Source organism: Cheilinus undulatus, linkage group 23, assembly GCF_018320785.1.
Source record: "Cheilinus undulatus linkage group 23, ASM1832078v1, whole genome shotgun sequence".
In the NCBI taxonomy this organism is placed as follows: domain Eukaryota; kingdom Metazoa; phylum Chordata; class Actinopteri; order Labriformes; family Labridae; genus Cheilinus; species Cheilinus undulatus.
The window spans coordinates 18,885,580-18,908,008 of NC_054887.1; the positions used below are offsets into that span (position 1 = coordinate 18,885,580).

The window sequence follows — 22,429 nt, forward strand, 5'->3', positions numbered from 1 at the left end:
CCTTAGCTATGTTTGTTGCATTAGAGTGTTTTCAGGGAGGACAAGTTTTTTTTCCCTTATTGAACATTTTTTAATTAGTTTTGCAGGTCTGGTTGATGACTTGTAAGTTTTGGTACAATTACCCTAACTAGAAAATATTCTGATTTTATTTTGAAAGTTCTAGCGTGGACTTCTGCTCTGACAGAGGCGGCGTCTCACTGTTGTGGTCTGCAAATGGGGGCGTCTGCAGTCTGCTCTATCTACTCAAGTTATTTCTTATTCTTGGCATGTAACCGCTCCTTGATTTTAATTTGAGCTTTGATGTGTCTCTACTTCTCTTTTAAGTCCTGTGTGTGCACACAGCCCTGCAGCCTCACACCCTTATATGGGTGTTTCTCCATGCTGCACTACTTCAGAAGAAATCTGATAAAATCTTAGCAAATATTATTGAATGACGCCTTAGTAAAAGCATTTACATCAAATGGTTTGTCTCTATCATTTTTGTACACAATTTAGAATCACAACTTGTTTGTTCACTGATGAGAATTACACACACAGCTACATATAAAAAACAACCCAGACAGAAACAACTTATGTTACAGCAAGGCACCAACTTCTTTACATACGACAGGAAATCACTGCAGATGTAGTTTATTTTGATGACATTTTGAAGGTCTCGCCCTAGACTGCAGTACAAGCCCATAAACTGAACCTCAACTTTCTCTTCTGGATGTGTTGAAACATTTACAACTGAACCTCGCTGCAAAAACACTGAGTCTGAAATCTGTTAAAGTAAGAACAGGGAAATAAAGAGATGCAGACTCAACTGAACCAACACCCAGAGTTAAGTTTCTTATGCCACATTTGTAGGCAAAATTAGTCAGTCTTAGTATATCAATGATAACCATGCAAAGGGAAATTAACTGAATTTAATGTGAACAAAAGAAAAAGAGAGTTTGAAACAGCAGAGAAAGGGTTTGTTGTTGGGAGCACATGCTAAAAAATATTCCTGTCCCGTCAGTTTGGGTTTGTGTTCCTGAGAAGCCTGTACAGTTTGTGTGTGTATAAGACGGCTCCAGCCTGCTGCAGGTGTGCTGTTGATAGTTTTATCAGAGCTGGATCGGGGCAACTCAGAGGAGAGGAAAGGGAGGCACGAGAGGAGAAAAAGAGCATGAAGGACAGACAGAGAGGGGAAAAGAGAGAAATGGGAAAGAGTGGAATCGACTAAATATTAGAGTGCTTTTGGAAGAGCAAAAAGCCATTTGACATGATTAAAACGTAAAAACACTCAAGGAAAGAAAAAACAATATAAGCGTTACTTTCTGATTTGTAAATGAGGAATCACAACCCAAATTTCTCACCTTGGACAGAAAACATGACATAACAGAGAGGCTGAGGAGAAAAGCATGTTCTAAAAGAGATTTATATTATATTTGGTGCATTTTTATCTCCCAGGCACACATTCATGGCCAACTGAAAAGTGCTCCACGACCCACTTTTGGGTCTCAACCCACCAGCTGAGAACCACTGATGTAGAAAATCTTCCATAATTAAAGTTGAGTCCAAAATCCGGCATCCTTGATAGTATGGAGAATGCATTAGTGCACATGGCATTAGTAACATGCACGTTTGTGAAGGCTCCATCAATGAACCATCCATCTATTTCTCTTAATAAGGCTTTGCTTCTTTCAGCAACATAATTTCAGACCACATTCTGTGGTTTATGGCAGCAGGACTCTGTAGCAAGAGTCCAGATGCTAGACTGACCTTCCCGCAGCCCTTAAAAAAATGAGCACTGGGCTGGTTTAGCTCAGTGTGTAGCGCAGGCGTCCATATGCAGAGGCTGGAAAATCAACACATTGCACTGATTGTGCCGTCTCTAGTTAATGCTTCTTGTTCCACTGTGCAGACCCAGAAGTGCCACTCAGAATGCATGCAGAGTCTAGTCTCCACAGATTCTGGTGCCAGTGCGCATAAGGCTGAACAGACCAGACCGACCAGGACAGGAAGCACGAAAACAGGAATACATAGAACATCTGCTTGTTTTCAAAATAAAAGGCCCTGATCCCATTACTGTATAAACATTATTACTGTGTCCAAAATCACACTTTATTAACTGCATAGTACACTATTAACCTGACACACCAGATAGACTGTTTTATATAGGATATATTTCACATTCATCAGGGAAACCTCCCATACAAAGTTTTATGCATATAAGTCACTAAGGATTCATCACAGGGCCCGATGTGTGGAGACTTTGACCTTGGCCAGGCAGCCAAGGTCAAGCTCAGTGGCTTTTCTTTTCTCCAGGCTTTTTCATATAGCCACCCCTCAATCCATGCTTAACTCATTGAATGCCACTGACGTGTATATGCGTCATTTAAAAACCAACGTTTGAGTGCCATTGATGTATTTATACGTCAAAGTGTTTTTTCGGCGGCTGGCACAAGGGGGCGCTCTCACGCTCCCTGTGAGTAATTTTGGGGCTTCTGGGATACGTGGTCGGAACACTACAGTCGGAAGTGACGGTAGATCAAACGTCAGAGGTGGACACCCTGGGGTCAAAGAGCAGAGCGATCATTACGGAGGTAATCTAAGCTAAAAGTTGAACTTAGACGGTGGAAGAAACTTTAAACTTTTGCCTGAGAAATCGCTTACTCACTGAAACTGACACTGAACTTAATGACAGCGAATCCAGGGATCGGCGCTTTTACTGATCTGCCTCGGCCGGCAAAGAGACTAAAGAATACCACAAGGTTCGCCCCTGTGCGTTGGAGAAATAAGGCAGCCTCTCGCCACCTGGATGGATACATCGACAAGCAGGAGACGACGTGGGCGTATAGGGAAGTCCTGTGGAGGCCGTCCAGTTCCAGCGTGTGAATGGCATAGCAGTGACTGGAAGCACTGTTATTTATTTTACAATAAAATAACATTTGTTATATAATTTTCAGATGTCTTTTATGTCATTGAAGTCAAAATTATAACATTCAAATCACTGTTCTGTTTGACAGACTCTCTTTCACAAAAATGCATTTTTCTCAGCTTTCTAGAAAAAAAGTGTTTTTTTTTTCCGGTGAAACTAGGCTCTATTCAACTTCAGATAAATCAAGAACAGAACAAGCTACAAACAAACAGTTTTTCCATGATGAAAAAGAGAGTTACTTCTTTCATTTGAGCTATTTGATGTTTTCAGAATCATAGTACAAAATATTCTGTGGGTCTTGAAAGATGACTCAAAATGGCCAAAAACGCTGGCACAAGGCACTTTCCATTTTATAAAAGGGCTGGCAATCAATGAGTTAAGGTGTGTACTTTGTTATTTATTCAACAGATCATTTTACTATGCCTCTGGTAATTTGTAAGGACATCCAGAGCACCTATGGGGTTTTGTCAGTCCTCCTTACACCCGATGGTGCTCTCAGGTGGGCTTACTTGCTATTACATGCCTAAACTCAGCAGGAATTTTTGGCCAAACTGTGCATCAAAGTCCTGCAGAGTACTGTTTATACTAGTAAAATACCTAGCAAGAGATTGTACATGCCTAATTTTTGTACTTTTCAGTTTTTTTAATATTCATATCAAATGGTCAATTCCTAAACATTGAGAGCTCATCTGAGTCAAAGCCTTTGTTCCAAGGACAGCAACAACATCATTATCTTTAGCTGGAGCAGTGCCCTAAAGGGTTGTTTTTTTCATTTAGAATTGTACTGATGAGTCCACTATAAACAGGTCACTATAGAGGTAAAGCAAGTGGGGAATGCAAACGTGATCATGGACACAGCCCATGTCAAAACAGGCACCAATAGCAAATCAACACCATAGAAGCAATGTAATGCATTATTATGATATTCTCTTTAGTACAGAGCAGTCTTGTGAACTTGAGAATCCATCTGCTCTGGCCTGGGCTGCTCTGCTCTTTATAAATGGTGCCATTAGGGTAAGGCGCCCACCGTCAGATGGAGCAAAGCCATGACACAGATTAAACGTGGCGTACACAGAGACTGTGGGGTCTGCGGGTTACAGAGTGTCATTTAAAGAAAAAGTTTTGAGGAAATGTGGTTGTACTATGTAAAAAGCCCATAAAATGTTGAATTAAATAACTGCAGAACAAGTGATTTGAACTATTTAATGGTTTCAGACTGACATTACTGAGCTGGAATCACATGTTTCAAGTAAATTAAGTCAGTGTTCAGATGGAGTGTATTTTGTGGTGTCCTCTAACCAGCCTGTAGGATTTATAAAACTGCTCCAGGATCTATAAAGCGCCCAATAAACCACTTTTACTATTAGTGTAGGACACTGCTAGCATTAAGCTTCTGACCGCTACCACTGACCAAACACACACAGGCTCACACAACCCCACACACACCAGCAGGGACCATCACACACTTCCTGGTCGGCTGGAGTCAGGACCTCTGCCAAACTCTAACCCCATGTCACCCCACCCTGAAGCCCCGATGACATCACTGCATAGCCCCGAACCAGCGGCCCAGAAAGGCCTGAAACCCACACAGACCCACACATACATCCAGACTGCAGAGAGCAGAGCCGTTAGAACGAACGCCACAGGGTCGCATTTTAGAGCAGGAACACTCAGAGCACTTGACCATAATGACTACTGCACGGCCGCACTGCATTATAAACACTCACACAGTCACAGTGTAGCATAAGTGCAGGATGTTGACCCTGAGTTAAGTTGTCAGCTTGTGTTAAAGCTTGTTTTCAAGAAACATTCTAGTGAATATGGAGAGGAAAACAAAGAAATCTCAGTATTCAGCCATCTGTTTTTTAACAGTAGACATAAGGGTATCATCAGCATATTGTTGTAACTTTAGTTTGGAAAGTTAGCAGGTTCTCCTTTAATTTTACTCTTGTGAAATTAACTTAACTACGATTTTTCAGATGATTTTGTCCTTGTGCACAGCATCATTCTGCATGCCCATGGCCTGCTGCAAAATTAATGGAGCAATACTGAGAAACTAAAGTTAAAAATTAAGAAAGAAAAAGAACCTAAACATTGGGATGCAACACATTTGCCCATTTTTGCCTTTTTAAAGCCATTGTTGCAGGTTTAATTATTTTTTCCATATTTTAACCTCTTTTCATCACTATTTCCAGCCTTTTCTTAATGCCATTTCACCACCTTGTTCTTTTTCGTTTCCACCATTAACCCTTTTTACCACTTTCTTTGCACATTTTTTGCCAATTTCAACCTCTTTTTTGCCACTTGTCAATCCTTTTAACCAAATTTTCTACCTTGCCTATTTTTTGCCATTTTTACCTGTTTTGAAACTTTTTTTTATCCCATTGCACCACCTGCACTGCCAATTTCTGCCCTTTTAAACCATGCAAACCCTTTCCATTACAATTTCTGCCCATATTTTTTGCTACTTCAGCCTGTTGTTGCAACTGTCAACCTATTTTTGCCACCACTGACACCTTTTCACTCCTCTCTGCCAATTAAATCACAGTTCATTATTCTTCATGCCCTTTTATTGCCAGTGTAAACCTCTTGCTCCCACTCCTAAACCCTTTTCACCATCTTGTATTGTGGTTTAATGGCACATTCAACCTATGTTTGCCTCTTTAAACATATGTCACTTTTTACACACCTTTTTTTTGTACGTACACCACCTGTACAGTAACATTTTTGCCACTTGAAAGCCATGGTTGCCACTTTTAAACACTTTCCAACTATTTTTCTGGCCTTTCATACCACTTTCTGCCTATTGTTGCCAAAGTTGAGCCATTTTTGCAGGTATTAACCCCTTTTAAACCACTCCATTTAGACATATTTGCCTTGTTGACTACATTTCATGATTTATCATGCCCATTTTTGCCACTCTAAACCCCTTTAAGCCATTTGAACCCCTTTTGAGTTTTTTTGTTTTTCTTTCACTTTTAACCAAACTTTACACTTTAAACCCTTTTTTTGCACCTGTTTAAGCTGTTTTGCAACTTTTTACCAATTTTTGCCACTTTAAACCCTTTCTGCCTGTTTTTTCCACTTCTTACCCATTTTTGAGACTTTTAACCTCTTTTAAAATCTCAATTTGCCAATTCTGTCAATTTTAACCACATTTTAGTACCCATCACACCCATTTTGTCACTTTGAGATGCTTTTATGCTGCTTGTAACCAATTTTAACCATTTTTTTTTCTTTTGGTTTTTGCAACTTTTAGCCCATTTTTTGCAAATTTCCACCCATTTTTTGCCTCTGTTCACCCATTTTACCACTTTCAATAAATTTCCCCCACTTTTAATAATTTTCTGCATCTTTTAAAATCCCTTTTCACCACCTTTTCTGCCTATTCTTGCCATTTTGACCCATTTTGATACTGTTTTAGGAAAAGTAGTTTACTTTTCTCTGAAGGCTATATACTACAGCATAAATGAATAAATAAAGAAAATGATAAATGTTTGTTGCTTTGATAAGAGTGGTAGGTCTAATATGGTTATCACATCTTAACTTTACAATAGACCATGATTTTGCTGACCTCCATGCGCCCCCAATTTTTTTTTCAGGCCCCAAAGAGCTCTCCCCTTCACTCCTCTTATGGACGGCTTTGACCACAGAGATTACAGAGCTTACAAGCTTAAGTGTTAAAAAATACAGGATGAAATTTATGAACAAAAATTGATCCTAGGGCATGTAGAGGAAAAGACTCCCTGACCACAGAGGGCACCAAATTGACAGACTAAAATCTTCACTGGGGCTTTGACAGCAGAGCATCTTAGGGATTTTCATTAGTATGTCTGCAACATTGTCCAAAAGAGCAGACAGTTACAAACAAAGACTCAGACGTACACCAGGAGAGGACTTGGCCATTTCCTCTGTCTGGAAGGAATTCCCAGGGTTCGAGTCAGCCAACCAGAGACCAGCATTCATAATGCTCGCAATTCAACTTGAGAGCTCGAGAGGCCGTCCTCTTCACATGGACCACCATCTGTGAGTCCATGTTGAGCCATTAGTTCTCCCATTGGGCTAAAACCACAATCATGTCACACATTAAAGACCCCCAGCCCTCAGTGGGTAGAATGCAAATGCTCATTCTGACCATTTATATGCTGATTTTTCACTTTTTTAAAATGTGTTTTAGGGTAAAAAAAAAAACCCTTGTTTCCAGATCTATTGTGTCTGAACATGCGTAGCACACACTCAGACTTCACAAAAACACTCTTGAAGGACCTGAAGGGTCTATTGATGCTCGCAGACGCCCCATCTTCTCAAATATCTAGCATAGAAGAACGCTCATAGACACTTACTCCCCTTTTCCCTAATTACTGAGCCCTCAGGGACGAGACTCTCAGGCAGCTCCTCAGTGTGAGGGCAAAGAAAAGGTCTTTCTCAGCAGACAGACAGAAACAGACAGGGCAATGAAAGAGAGCAATGAAAAAAATGCTCAGAATGCAGATTTGATGACTGTTTTTACTCATTCTTGATGCATTTCCCTGGTTTCTGTTTGGTATAGGGCTACATTCTTATTAGAATTAATGATCGGAGTGGTGAAATAACAGAAAGGAGATAAGGATAAGGAAAAAGGAAGAGGTAAATAAAGTCATGAGTGAAACAGCCGGAGGGAGGAAAGAGAAAGAACAGAAGTTGACTTGGTGGACAGGCAGGGAAGAGGAAGAGAGATTATCGCTCTCTAATGGCTAACTTGTTGACAGCAACACTTTTCACCACCTCTATCTACAAATCTAACGTTACTATCTGCCCTCCACACACACTCTCATGCTTTATCTCATCTTACAGGCTTTATCAGCCCAGCTGTCAGTCTGCTCCACAGCTCAGGTGGGTTTCAGACTCGGAAAAGTGCAAAGCAGAGACGTCACGGCCGGAGACGACTGCAGCCTTCAGTCTGCCGCAGCCACATCAGGAATTTACAAGAAACTCGCTTTTCTTTGCTATGTGGGACTGATACAAGAATGTAGCAGAGGTTTACCACTCAAAAATGAATGAAATGTTATTTCATTTGTAAAAGTGTGCACATTAATTTCCACTTAATTCCCTTTGTCCCGCTCCCTAGAGAAAGATGTCAGCCTCAATGACAGTGCTTGATTAAATGAGGGATATGAGTTGAACTTAATAATTTGGGGACATTTTACTGATGACAGAGAGCAATTTGTGGTACATATAAGCAGAAGGAGCTTTTCTTAATAGACTAGCCATATTTTAGCCAATGGTTTTAACATTCAGTGTATAAAAAACATGGCTGTAGTCTCACTAACATCACCAAATGGTTCTTTAAGAAGCGTTTTCAGGTCCGATGATGGTGGTCCCCATACAGCTGACATCACAAGAACCCTACTGGGAAAGGAGATTTCTGTACAGAGAAGAGAAATCAAAATGCCCAGATTTTGTGCTGTTTCTTTGCCAATCTGTCAAATCAGAGGAAAAAAGCGCTACTTTTGAGTCCTGAAAGTAGTGACGCAAAAAAAGCTTTCAGAGAAACAGTGCTCTCTGTTTAAAGTCAGCAGGAGCAGAGTCAGACAATGCTAGAGTATACAGCAATCAATTCATGAAACGTAAGGCTACAGTCAAGTTTATCTGGCTGTAGTCTAAATAAATATGGACCAGAACGGAAGGGGTTTTTTAAGATAGGAAATACACCGGGATCAGGACATGATCCTGCAACCTATGTATTAAAGACTGCAGCCTCAGTGTATGGAAGTATGCACCTCCAACTGGGCTAAACCAGCACCAGAGTAGCCAGAAATATACTTTATCACTCAGTAGAATAGAGCTTCTTTTGCAGTTTGAGTTTTGAAGTTGGATAAGAAAATTAAAAATCATATCAATTCTTAAGCAAACAAACCCACACGAGCAAAAGTAAGACAGGTGACATGCAATACTGCTGTATGATCTGAGATAATGGATCCAGGCACATTTGAAACAGTTAAAAGTAGGGTATTCATATCTGTATCAGCTAAAATAATCTGTAAATATAGGTTAGGCATATCTGACATCAGCAAAAATCCAATATCTTGCATTTCTATTTTGTAATTCCTAGATTTGGACTGAGCCAAGCGTACACTGTGGGCATTTCATCTGATTAAAACCCATATGCTGAGTCGCAGGTTGCACCGACCTTAAGTTGGATCTTGTGCCGTTTGTCGTGCAGCATACATGTGGATACAATGGCAGACTACAAGCCGACTCCAGCCCGACCAGCTGCTCCCAAGTGATAGGATGGATTTCTGAGGAGTTTGATATTTTGGTCCAACAGTGAGAGCAGAGCCATGAGCAGAATCCTCAACTATGGGGGGTTTTAACCTTTGAAATACTGACAGACGACGTCCTGAATCGACATGACATCAGCAGGAATGACTCTACTGCCCTCCCCATGATAAAGTAAATACAAAAGCAGGAAATATGCCTACCCATGGACCTCCAGCTGACATGGGTGCTGATGCTATATAGAGAGATACTGTGAAAGATGCGACTTCACTCGTACAGTGTGAGCACTCAGGTTATGAATGACCATCAGATCATATAGCGTGAGCTCATAAATCAAGCACGATGGATGTGAGTTGTAAGCGACTCATACCCCTTTCCCACTGGCCAAAACCCCGTTTAAACACGCTAACAATCGGCTCCTGTCGGCAGTGGGAAAGGCTGTAATTGGCATTCAGACCAGCGTCGGGAACGTCAAACCTGGGTGAACGCGGGATGACTTTGGCGTAACATGCCCACGTCATAATAATGCGCCCCTAACGCCGGCAGCTGCCTGCATTGTTGTTTTTTGGACTTTGAAATTCCACCCACCTTCGTATCATCAGCACTTGAATGTCATTCAGTCTGTGCTGAGTTTGTATATTTTGAAAGAGTTACAAAAGTTCAAAGTACGGAAAACAGTTGACCACCGTGTCCATGCCTTCCATGCTCCTTTCCATTGTTTACCTTTTTTTTTTTTTTTTTTACAGAAATTTTATTGAATACTTTTTATAACAAGAACAGACAGGTGCTCAAACATAAATATACAAACAAAAAGAGGTATTAAACATAAAATAGGTCAGGATATACAAAAAAGTATAAATAAGCTTGTATAACTTCATTAAGTCCAGTTACAGTTCATTTCCAAGAGTCTCTCTTAGGGTGTCAACCATTTTGTTATTTTTTATGCTGTTGAGGCCTTTCCATTGTTTACCTAGCTGTGTTTCGGCGTGCTGATGATGTCATCAGCGTGATGACATCATCTTGACTCACCAGAGGAAAAAATAAAAAACAGCCACGTCTTGTCTGCTGGCGATTAGACCCGGGTCTGCTGGCAATGGGAAAGGAGTCACTTGCCAATTGTTAGCAGGTTTACCCGCGTTTTAAAAACCCGCTTTCACACACTAATTTTAGTGGGAAAGTGGTATCAGTCACACAGTATGAGCTGACCCGCCACTACGACTGTTGTAGCTCCATACTGCAGAGTGTACGTCTGGCTTTAGTAATCCGTGGTATCGATCGGCTCCATGCCTGGCAAACTGGTCAACCAAACGGAAAGAAGGGATGCCAGCTGGCTTTTCCACTTCCTACTCCTTAGCTGACTTTCATGTGTCATCAGGATACATGACTGCAAACATGCCAATTGGAAATTTTGCTACCATTTTATTTCATATATCAGTCTTGAAGCAGGAAAAAGGTGGAGCTGAGTCGGGCCTTGAGTCTCCTTGAGAATGCTACAACCAGTCAGCCTGTCGGCTCGGCTATGCCAACAATTATGCAGATTTTATCATAAATCTTGCTTTTTATCAGATCCAAATGTATGAATTAAATAAAAAATCACCCCTTTACAATAAAGACATTGTTTTTAACCTGATTAAGGCTGTAAACATGTTTATTCACCTGTTAAAATGGGCATTATAATATGGGCTCTGATGGGAATTCCTTTTTGTAGTCAGCTTCTACATGCATCCTCCATGTGGTCTAAAGCATCAAATCATCGACCTCTTCAATATCACCATTTTTGCAAAAATGTGCATTTTAATGCTCCTGTGAAGAACTTAACCTTTGAGTTATAGAGTCATTATTTACTGTGTCATAACCAGCTAAAATTCCACTGTAAACCATGAATTTTTACTGTTCTTTTATATGTCATTTTTGATGTTTTGTCTGGGCACAAAGTCTGAAACAACGCTTGAATTGAACTGGAATTTGAATATAATCATGCTATGTGTATAAATATATTAGCATGAACTTTGATGATGGTTTTTACAGAGTATGGCAACAGAAAATACCTCAACAGTCAACAGTTGAGTTCGCCAGAAACCATGTGAGTTATTGCATTTGACATTTCCTGTCATGTTTTAACAAATGTCATAACAAGACATATATTTTGGCATCACCAACGACAATACACTCTTTAACATTTGGGATTTCCATGTATTTCCCAGGCTTCAGACTGCTCTTTATCTATGGCTATGACTGTTATTGGTATAGAGGCCAATACGGTTGTATTGAGTCCCTTCCATCTGCAGTCCCTCTCTTCCAGCATCACTGAGACGATCATGATCGTGGTCAAATGTGGACTCGAGTATCAGAGTCTCAGTATTTGCAGACAGAGATGCCAGATAGAGCCTGTGGCCCAGATGAAGGCAAAGCAGTGACTTTCTCCACACTGAGAGAAACATTTGTGCAACATTTGGACCAAAATAGTCCTGGTCTGCACCGCAGAGCGAGAGAGGCTGCCTTCATTTAGGTCGATGGGGTTGGCAGATCACACACATGCACACACACACACACACACACTTTCACCACTGTCATATGGAAGCCAAAGTCATGAAATAAGCCCATTCTGCAAGTAGACTGTGACAACGGAAACATTGTGGGGACAAAATCGCCTACAAGTTCAAATCATGGGGGAAAGTCAAGAAAAAAGAACGTCAAGTTGACCAAGTTCAAACTAACTTTTCCAGATCTATTTAAACCCCACAACTCCTGCGAACTCATAAACTTATCACAACATAGAGGACGGAGAGTCTGAAAAGTACAGAAAATATTTAAAAGAGAAACAGCAGCAGCTATGAAATGAAATAAAGTCATAATAAATGTGAATAAGTGACAGTAAATCCCATGTCTCAGACTGTAAAACGTTTATATTTCTGATTAAAGACACAAACAGGGGCGGTTTTAGTCATTTGGAGGCCGAAGGCAAAGAGCAATATGAGACCCTTCTCATTTTTCTTCAAGCTTTCACAGCTAGAGAAGACAAATATTTTTGAAATATTCATTTTCAGTTAACAAAGCCACAGAGCTACAGAACGACTGGACACACCAAAATATGAGCAGGCAGTCCTCACTTATCAGCTCTTAGAGGAGTAGCAGTATAACTCAGTCATCTCAGTTGAACATGTCTGAAGGAATGAAACTCCTTCACATATGCACACTACAGATGTAGCATCAGTTCTGCTCAAATCATGATTCTTAATTGTATTTTATTCCATTTAACCAAACATTTCACTACTTTATGGAGTTGACATTTCTATATAGATCTACTTCGCTATAATTTGCTTGATAAGAAGACTGAAGACAAAGAGGGTCCTTTAAAGGGGTATGAGCTCTGTAGGGGGTCCTGGGGTCCTTCCCAGGGAATTTTTAAATCTCTATTTTTTAGCCTTTTTCTGCTAGATGTGCATCTTATCTACATTATTAACACTAATCTTATTCATTTAGCTGATAGCCAGAGTTTGATGCATCCCCATGTATACCTTCACTTTAAAGTAAGACTTATGGCAGGGGTGTCCGATTGGCCCAAAGCACGTTCTTAACATAAAATAAAATGTATCCCTGATTAAAGTTGAGGCTTGAGCTTGACTGTATCATACTTATCAGTTTCAACACTCAGCACAGCTACTGTAAACAAACATTTTGACCAAAAGAATCCAAAGAAATGCATTTTTTAATGACTAAATTGACTTAAAACACACTCACAACAAAAATGATATCTCAAGTCATAGCGCCCTGGTAACTAAAATCAAACAGACTATGGCAGCAAAAAGCAGCAGCACAAGTCACATTCATTTGTTTTGGTATCTGCTCTGTGGTAGCCGGGTAAACAAGGGCCCACTAGTACCTGCTTAGCCACCCTAAAAATCCTCAAACCACAAAATTATGCAAGCTAGATCTTCTTACTTAGGTTTGCTTTTGCTACAATGTAAGGTCGATCGAGTTTTCCAGAATGCACTTGGGCATTAGACACTTTTGCACCATGAGTGGAGTAACCCACTCAGTTAGAGAAGTTAGAGAAAATAGCAAAAATGGCACATTGATCTCTGCTGAAGAGCACTTTCTGGGTCAAAGTGCACCTTTTCTTTACTTGCAGTCAATCACAGTAGCTTACTTTGGGTGGCACGACTGTTAAAAATTAAAATGTAAGGGAAAATTGCAGTGGATGAGAAACATGTAAAATATACTTTTTGAACTTGCATCTAACTCAACAATGATTTCCATTACTTAAAAACTTTTTTTTAATCATCTTGAAAAATACTATGATTATTTCACAACTTGTTTGCATTTATAGTGTAATTTTAATTCAAAGGAGCTCAAAGGGGCTCTGTCTCCATTATACTTTTTCTTATACAGCCCTCAGCAAAAAGGGGGATTACTGATTTATAGCTACAAAAATAACTAATCTCCAATAAAATGTCAATGGAGGCTGAAGATTAAAAGCTTGTACAAAATAGTGAGTTGTGTTCACTTAAAAATTCTAAAAAGCTATAAGAGCTTTATTTTTCTGAGTTGATCGAAGATATTTTTAGTTTTTAGTTAAGTTTAGTCATTGTACTTAAATTATTTGACAATCATCCTTTAATCTGCAAAGTTTTTCCCAGCATGCCTTTGGCATGAGTGAAGTTACCCACTCAGTTAGAGAAGTCCCATATGAGGTCCAACACACAGCAAAGATGACAGTGGAAGAGCACTCTCTGGATCAAAGTTCACCTTTTAGTCTTTACTTGTAGTCAATCACATGATCTTACTCTGGTGGAACAACTGTTCAAAATTAAAAAAATGTTAAAGACAAAAGGGTAAACTCCAGTGGATGAGAAACATTCACATTAATTTTTAACTTGAGTCCTACTCATAAAAACTATCCCCACTGCTTTAAAAATGTTACATAATCAGTTAAGACAAACATTTTGAATATTTTCAACTTGAGTGGTTTTACAGTGTATCTTTACTACAAAGTAGATCAAAGTGGCCTTGTCTTTCTTAAATTTTTCCTTATAAGGTCATCTGCAGAAAAAGTTCTAATCATTTTCTATTTGACAAAAAAATAAAGAAATAAATCATGCTTCCAATGATCATAAAAACTGAAGATTGAACTGACGTCATTTTTGATCATTTATTCTGTCTGGAACCGGTGTCACATTTGAACTGGTGCTGGATTAACTGGTGACAGTCTAGTATGCCACTCACCCTGATTTTAGGAATTCATCAGCATCTTCTGAAAAATTTAAGAGACTTTGCAGTTGCGTTTTCAGAAACTAAATAAATGTCAGTGGCTCATTAAATGTATGTGATCCTAAAAACTGTTTTTGAGTGATGTAAGTGTATCTGAGAGCCAAGCAGCACCAGAAAAACGTTCAGGTCTCTGACTGGGGGCAGCACTGAAGTTTGGGAACGGCTGGTCTAGGTCATATGTTCCCAACCTGGGGTCCAGGCCCCCCTAGGAGGCAGACATTGCCTGCTCTGAGGTTGTCAAAATTCGGTTTGAATATTTTGAGTAAAATCAGTGTAACACACATACTGGATGGCTCGTGTAAAGTGGAAAGCAGTTGCAAGCAGTGTGTTGTCATGGGGGGCACCATCCTTTACGATGCAAGTAGGGGGTTCCCCAAGGAAAAAGGTTGGGAGTCACGGGTCTAGGTAGTTTTCCGTGTCTTAAATTATTTGACTTTTGTTGTGTAAGTTGGACGTAAGATGCGGTTGTAAAAGTCACGTGACTTTCAGATTTAACGTGTTTGGCTAGCTTAATTCAGAGCAGCTGTAGCCAGCTCTTTTTTAAATAAATTTGTGAGCTAGCTTGTGAAATCGTCATGCAAACTTCTCTACAAATGGATGTAGTTCCTACCTGGGTCCTTGCTGTTGCTCTGCTATGTAACAAAAGTTCCTCCTCCCACCATCCGACGCGCTCAAGACCGAAAAACGTGCCTCTTTCCCGGCTTGGATCCTGCATACGATGATTATATGGAGAAGGGGGGAAACCTCCAGGTACGTCCCAGACCAGGCTGCTGCAGTGATCCCACTGTGTAACACAGATGCAAACCTCAAATGTCCTGTCAGAGAGAAAACACGACAAGTCCTGCTTTGAGTCCAAAAAGGCGGTTTTATGGGAAAGTATCAAAGTATAACGCTGCCTCCAGCGAGCAGAGGAGCTGACAGTGCTCGAAAAAACTCCAAAGTTGTCACGCAGAAATGTGGAGACAAACGCACTCCTCGCTGTGTACGCCTGTGTCCTCAGCAACAGGTGTCAGAAATAAAGTGAGACTTCTTCACAGCCATCACAAGTTTCCAAAAGCTCTCCAAAGGCTAATTACGCACGCAAAGAAAAGGAGGGAGAAGAGGGGAGAGAGGGAGGAAGAGTGCTCACCAAAGTTTTTACGCGTCGAGAAACACGAGCGAGAAGTTTGAGAGGTTGAGACAGAGAGAGAGAGAGAGAGAGTGAAACAAAAGAGCTGCACAAGTTCAGAGTGTGTCTGAGCTGTGTGACGGGACTGCTCTGCTCTGATGTGGAAAAGTGCGCTCCAGCCTGCCCACCGCTGGAGACAGAGAGAGAGAGAGAGAAAGAGGGAGAGGTGTTTCCCTTGATCGTTTACCAGGCTATGGGGATTAATCTTGAGGTGAAAAGTCATGTCAGGAGTGGGATTTGAACCCACGCCTCCATGTGGAGACCAGAAGTCCCTTTAACTCAGGAAGGAGTCAGTCCTTGAGTCTGGCGCCTTAGACCGCTCGGCCATCCTGACAGCTGTCAGAAGGCCTTTCTAAATTAAACCAAAGATGAGGCTGATGAGGTTTGGAGTGCCTGGTTTCCTCTTTTTATAGTGGATATTATTTCCCCCTTTTCTCCAAGAGGATGAGAAGAAGATCTGTTAGGATCTGGACTTGATGCTGGTGAACCGAGGTGGCTGGGGTGGAGGAGGGTGGCACACTGAAACAGCAGGCTGACTGTGAAAGAGAGAATGGCAGATTTAAAGTATGACAGGTGCATGATGTTTGGACAAACAAGGTCGTGGCTCAATCTGAGTAAAAATGTATACAACCATCTAGACATGTTAAAGTTTTTTAGAAATATGGCTGATCGGGGTATCTCATTCTTTTTGGGCCCAAGATACAGCATGGTTACTTTACTCAGCTGCCTACTGTGTGTAGATTTTTCAGCAATCCCCTCTAATTTAAATATGTAATTGAAAAATCATGTCAGGAGTGGGATTTAAACCCACACCTCAATGTGGAGACCAGAAGTCCTTGTACTACAGGAAGGAGCTAGTCTTTGAGTCTGGTGCCTCAGACCCTCAGCAATCCTGACCATAAAGGGTCAGTCCCAAAAAATGAAAAAATAGCAAAAGTGAAATGTGCCATTCATGGCCTTTAACTGTGCTGAATATTTTTCAGTAAAGTTAGTTTGACATGAACATCTGCCATTCAACAAAAAGCAGTCACACTTCTCATATGTGTAGCAGCAAATGGCCAAGGAAGTACTTTCTGGGGCCCATGGAGGTCAGCAAAACCATGGCCTACTGTAAAGTTAAGCTATGATAATAACCAGTCTTATTAAAGCAACAAACCATGAGTGTTATTTTTTATGCTGCTGAACAATATAGCCTTTTTCAAAATGCAAACCCCTTTATTTAAAACAGAATTAACTTTATATTAGTGCTGTTAACAACGTGGACGTGTACACTAAACTAATTTATTACGAAAGGGATGTCAGACTTCATAGCTAAGCTAAAGAGTGCAAGAATGTCAGGATGCCAGAAATTAAAGAAACGGAGACAATTTCATATTTGGAGAAGAATACAATAATTATGGAAAGAGACCAAAAACAGGTTAAAATAGTCAAGAGCAACATATATGAATAAAAGGTGGCAAAAATGGATGGAAAGTAGCAAAAAGTGGCAAAAATAATAAGAAATGGTCAAGAAGCGGCAAAAAATGGCAGAACAAACGAAAAAATTACAAATATGGGCAAAAGATGTGGGGGGGTAGGTTAAAATAGTGTGAAAAGGGTTTAAATGAGTAAAAAAATGGTAAAAGTGCAAAAGGTGGCAAAAACAATTAAAAACTGTCAAGAAGTGCCAATTTTAGGTTAAAGGTGGCAAAACGGGCCAAAGATGGCAAAAAGAAGTAGTGAAAATGAGCAAAAAGTGGCAAAAATCAGTGAAAACAACAATGCAAAATGGGTGAAAAAAAAAGCAAAAATTGGTTTAAAGCTGCAAAAATGGGCAAAAAGTAGCAAAAGGCAGGGAAAATAGGTAAATAGTTGCAAAAAGATGATGCAGAAATGGGAAAAAAGTTGCCAAAATGACAAAAAATGGGTTAAACATATAATTTTGGGCAAAAGGTGGCCAGAAGAAGTTGTGAAAATAGGCCAAAAGTGTCAAAAAAAAAAAGAAAAAATTAAAACAAAAAGATTTAAAAAATGGTTAAAAGTTGCTAATATGGACAAAAAGCAGTAAAACTGGCAGAAAAAGGGACAACAAATTGGTGAAAAAAAGGGGAAGGGGGAAAAATATGTTAAAATAGTCAGAAATGGTATAAATGGGTTAAAAGTTAAAAGTTGTAAAAAGGGAAAAAAGTGGCAAAAAAAATGAAAAACTGACAAGAAGTGGCAATAATAAGTTTAAAGTGGCAAACGGGCCAAAGTTGTCAAAAAGAAGTTGTGAAAATGGGCAAAAGTGGCAAAAAATCAGTAGATATAAACAATGCAAAAATGGGAGGAAAAAAAGCAAAAATTGGTTGAAAGTTGCCTGAATGAGCAAAAAGTAGCAAAATGGGTGAAAGGGGCAAAAATGGCAAAAGGTAGCTAAATTTGCAAAAAGTTGCAAAATAGGGACAAAAAATACAAATATGGGTAAAAAAAAAAAAGTGGTTTGAATGAGTGAAAAAGGGGGGGAATGGGATAAACGTTGCATACAAAGTTCAAATAAAAGTGCCAAAAATTGATGAGAAGCTGTAAAAATGGGCTCAAAGTGGCAAAAAGAAATGGCAAAAATGGAGAAAAAAGAGATTAAACAGGTCAAAAAGTAGCAGAGATAAATAATTCCAACGTCAGAACTCAACAATAGGTTGACAGAGTTTTCAGCTCCAACATGAAGTAACTGTTAGCCAGGATGCTGCTCCAATGTTACAGATCCAACACTCATGTTTTGACATCATCAATAAATCACAACTGGTGAGGGCCAATTCTCTGAGATTTTCAGGGGCCCAGCCCACTCTGTGGGGGGGCCTGCCACTGCCGGTTGAAATTCTAATCCCTCTGTCAATTCAGGGGGCTACTGGTCAGGATGGCAGAGTGGTCTAAGGCGCCAGACTCAAGGACTGACTCCTTCCTGGATTAAAGGGACTTCTGGTCTCCAATTGGAGGCGTGGGTTCAAATCCCACTCCTGACAGAATAACTTTTGGATATATTCGTTACACTTCCAATTAAAAACTTTTGTATAAAACACATTTCTTTTTGAAATTGTTGTCTCAAATCTGCACCGCTGAGAAGCTGTTGAATGCGCCTTTACTGGTGCAAATATTTTTCTGGGCCAAGTATGAAAACTATCCTATGGTAACTAAATATAAAAAGGAAGACACAAACATACTTTCTAACCCTTAAGGAGAAGAAAAACTTCAATCTGAGATTGATCAAACTGTCAGTTAGCACATTTGAGTGACTCTTTTTATTACAACTCAATGCAAAATAGTGTATCAGTCAGGATGGCCGAGCGGTCTAAGGCGCCAGACTCAAGGACTGACTCCTTCCTGAGTTAAAGGGACTTCTGGTCTCCACATGGAGGCGTGGGTTCAAATCCCACTCCTGACATGAGTTTTAACCTCAGAATAAATCCCTATTAGCTTTTAAAATGACCTAGAGAAACATCTCTCTGAGTCTCCAGTGGTGGGAAGGCTGGAGAACACATTTCCACATCAGAGCAGAGCTGTCCCGCCACAGGACTCAGACACACGTACTCTGAACTTGAGCAGCTCTTTTGTTTCTGGTCTTTAGGCAAAATGACAAAACAAAGTTGTTACAAAACTTCTTCTTCCAACTCACCAGGAGCTGTGAAAACGTTGTGGGTTGCTTTAAAATCTGTTCAGAGTTCAACGAAATTACTGTTTTGGCCTTTACTCAGACAGGACAGCGGAGTAGAGACAGGAAATATGGGGAAGGAGAGTGGGGGAAGAGATGCACCAATCAGGGAAATTTCACGTTACATGACTAGAACCTTGGCTAGTTAGGAGTTAAGACAATGGAGAGCGTCCACATCAGTTTAAAGCCACCATTAAGGACAGTAATAATGAATTATTCACATTAGAATGATCTCCATTGGAATGTAAAATCAGGGAATATTTTTCATATGAATCAGGGGTTCCCAAACTTTTCAGCCAGAGTATTTTTTCTTACAAAATTGAATAAAATATAACAACTTTAATTTCTCATTAGTTTTTGAAAGCATCTGAAACAACCACTGCATTAAGCCATGCATGTACTCTGGAAGCTTCTGCTAAAAATCTGTGTCAGGAGTGGGATTTGAACCCACGCCTCCATGTGGAGACCAGAAGTCCCTTTAACTCAGGAAGGAGTCAGTCCTTGAGTCTGGCGCCTTAGACCGCTCGGCCATCCTGACATGGGACAAACATAGAGGGTTATAAAGTTTGTTGTTTGTTGACTTAAATGCACATCTGGCTTCCACTAAAGAGTCTTTTGTGTAGAGTTACCATGCAATGTATACTTGAAAATTATTTTGCACAAGTTGTGGAGCATCTAAAATGGATATCATACCACTGACAGAAAGAGCATAGGAGGTGTGCAGATTCGGGACAATTTTTTACAGGTGAAACTTGTTTTATACCTTATTTTTGAATCAAGTTCATAGAATACACCTGTAAAGCCATTGTCAGGACTGGGATTGGAGCCCTTGCCTTCATGTGGAGACCAGAAGTCCCTTTAATTCAGGAAGGAGTCGCTGCTTGAGTCTGGCGCCGTAGACCGCTCAGCCACCCTGACCACTCAATGTGAGAAAATGAGGAAAAGAGTCAAATTTCAGCCCTAATGGGTTGTTTTACAGTAAAGAGTCATATTAAGTGAATATATTCCCGAATCTTATCTGTCCTTGTCATTTGTCCACACAAAACATCATGGAAGAATTTTCCTGTGGAGGCAATAAAAGTCAGACGGAGTGGACAGACGGACGGATGAAAAGGAGATTAGGAAAAAGTCTTCAGTTTTGCTGTATGTTTGGACTGTCAGCGGCTAACAGCTTATTTTAGCAGCTCCACTCCTCTCACATTGTTTTTATTTCCTCTCCAAAGTTTTTCCTACCGCTCACTCTCTGCCTCCTCCTGTCCCTTCTGTCTCCCCTGTTCTCTCCATCTCTTCCCTCCGCCGTACCACCTACAGCTCATTTACTCTACAAACCCTGTATTACAGGGAAATAATGTCAGAGTTGTTTGCAAAAACCAAACATCCAAAACTAACAAGCAACAAGTTAAAGCCTTCAGACCACAAGTGAAATCATGAAACATGTGAGTGCGTTTCAAGTCTGTTTGTTTTGGTCTCCTCTCTCCCTCCCCCCTCCTGTCCTCTCTCTCTCTGTTTTCTCTCTCTCTCCATCACCCTCTCCCTCTTTTTTCTTCTCACTCATGTGTGATGTGATGTGTGATGATTGAAACCACATCTACCCGAAGCCAACGCAAGCCCTCCCTGCTTCCTCTGCAGTCACTCACTTTTTATTCGTCCTCCCGCTCTCTCATGTGTCTCACTGCTCCACTATACAGACTCTATATACAGTATATATGGAAAAGACTGTAAGTGGATCTGTGCTTTACTGCACACATGTTTAAACGTTATCTCAAGGACATCTGTGTTTTTGTGTGTGGTAAACCTGTGATATCAGGAGATCTTATCAACACCTATCTCAGCAAAGAAAGGTGTGTTTAAGAGATAGAGAGAGGGAAACCGTAACCTTTCAGGTTTAAACTGTGTCAGGCCAATCAACACCTTTCTGGATTCAAGGGGAATTACACTACTTTTGAAGCTGGGCTTTTATCCAGTATATTCTGGGTTCTACATATCTAAAATGTTTGCAGTTGAAGGAAGGGAACGGGCTGTCATGTCTGCAGTATCATCCTTTTGGATCATCCTAATGTGTTTAGTTATTTTAGGGTCTTAATGGGGTCTCAGGGTCGTGATTGGCCATGATGACTAAAAAGGTACTAAAGGTTTAAGTGCCGAATCAAAAGATTGCTTCTTAAAGTCAGAACAAACTGGGCTGTTATGGCTTCATTGCAATCCTTTTGGGCATTCAGTTGGATCACCATGTTGGGTTTACATATTTGGGATCTTAACACTTTTCTTGGAGTCTGGAAGGTAGAAAAGTTTCGAAACCAAAACAACAGATTTCCTCTGCCAACAGCCAGGAAATAGACAGTCATGCTGCAATGCAATCCTTTGGGGAAATCAATGGGATTAAAGCACTATGTTGATATGTTTTAGGGTCTTGAAGGGTTAATTGGGACTAAAGGTTAAAAAAGTAGTTCTGGTTCTGCAAGTAGTAACAAATCAGGCTGTCATGGCTGCAATGTAATCCTTTGGATCAGTGTGCTGACTGCCCAACCAGTAGATTTGTTCTGCCAGCAGCCTGGAAACAGGCCCTAATGGCTGCAGTGTAATCCTTTTGGGCATTCAGTTGAATCAGTGTGCTGTGCTTACATATTATGGGATCTTAATGGGGTCTGAGCGGCTAAAAAGTTCTGGTACCAAACCAGGAGGTTTCTACGCTGGCAGCCAGGAAACAGGCTGTGACAGCTGCAGCGTTGAGTTGGATCAATGTGCTGTCCTTACATGTTATAGAATATTAATGGGGTCTGAATGACTCAGGGCCGTCCACACGGTGACAAGTGTAGGAGTATTCACAAACATATTCTATCGTATCGGCATTTCATCCGTATGGAACAGGCATTTTAAGAGCCAGATAAGGCTAGTTTTTGAAACCGGGTCCCAGAGTGAACGAACGTCATACATCATAGCCCTCTTAACCTGCATGCGCAAGCCCAGCAATCAACAACTAGAATGACACATTACATGATTGTGTTTAATGCAGTTTTTGGGGTTATTCTGACAGAAGAAGGAAGAAAAAGATGTGTTCCAAACAGGAGACTTACTCTACCAGCAGCCAGGAAACAGGTTGTGGTGGCTGTAATGCAGTCCACTGGGGCATTCAGTTGGATAAATGTGCTAAGCTTTCATA

General features: G+C 40.4%; 1 protein-coding gene and 4 non-coding genes across 7 annotated transcripts in view; 2 read left to right on the forward strand and 3 right to left on the reverse strand.

Moving 5' to 3' along the window:
• Positions 1–15,654, reverse strand: part of wnt5b (wingless-type MMTV integration site family, member 5b) — a 128,451-nt gene extending 112,797 nt beyond the window's left edge. For 2 of the 3 annotated variants that reach the window (XM_041780640.1, XM_041780639.1), the window contains exon 1: positions 15,045–15,139. Coding sequence is in view for 1 of the 3 variants with exons in the window: in XM_041780638.1 (XP_041636572.1) it covers positions 15,045–15,149 (105 nt within the window). In the remaining 2 variants the exon portion in view is untranslated. Of the gene's footprint in view, positions 1–15,044 lie in introns of all 3 variants that reach the window. The other variant, XM_041780638.1, reaches the window with a different exon arrangement.
• Positions 15,655–15,824: 170 nt separating this feature from the next.
• trnal-caa lies at positions 15,825–15,936 on the reverse strand. Its single transcript has 2 exons — positions 15,899–15,936; positions 15,825–15,870 (listed from the first exon to the last, which is right to left on the reverse strand). It is a non-coding gene; the product is annotated as a tRNA-Leu (tRNA).
• A 2,535-nt stretch (positions 15,937–18,471) lies between these two features.
• Positions 18,472–18,583, forward strand: trnal-caa. Its single transcript has 2 exons — positions 18,472–18,509; positions 18,538–18,583. It is a non-coding gene; the product is annotated as a tRNA-Leu (tRNA).
• A 307-nt stretch (positions 18,584–18,890) lies between these two features.
• trnal-caa lies at positions 18,891–19,002 on the forward strand. The gene is made up of 2 exons: positions 18,891–18,928; positions 18,957–19,002. It is a non-coding gene; the product is annotated as a tRNA-Leu (tRNA).
• Positions 19,003–19,695: 693 nt separating this feature from the next.
• trnal-caa lies at positions 19,696–19,807 on the reverse strand. The gene is made up of 2 exons: positions 19,770–19,807; positions 19,696–19,741 (listed from the first exon to the last, which is right to left on the reverse strand). It is a non-coding gene; the product is annotated as a tRNA-Leu (tRNA).
• Positions 19,808–22,429: the final 2,622 nt, after the last annotated feature.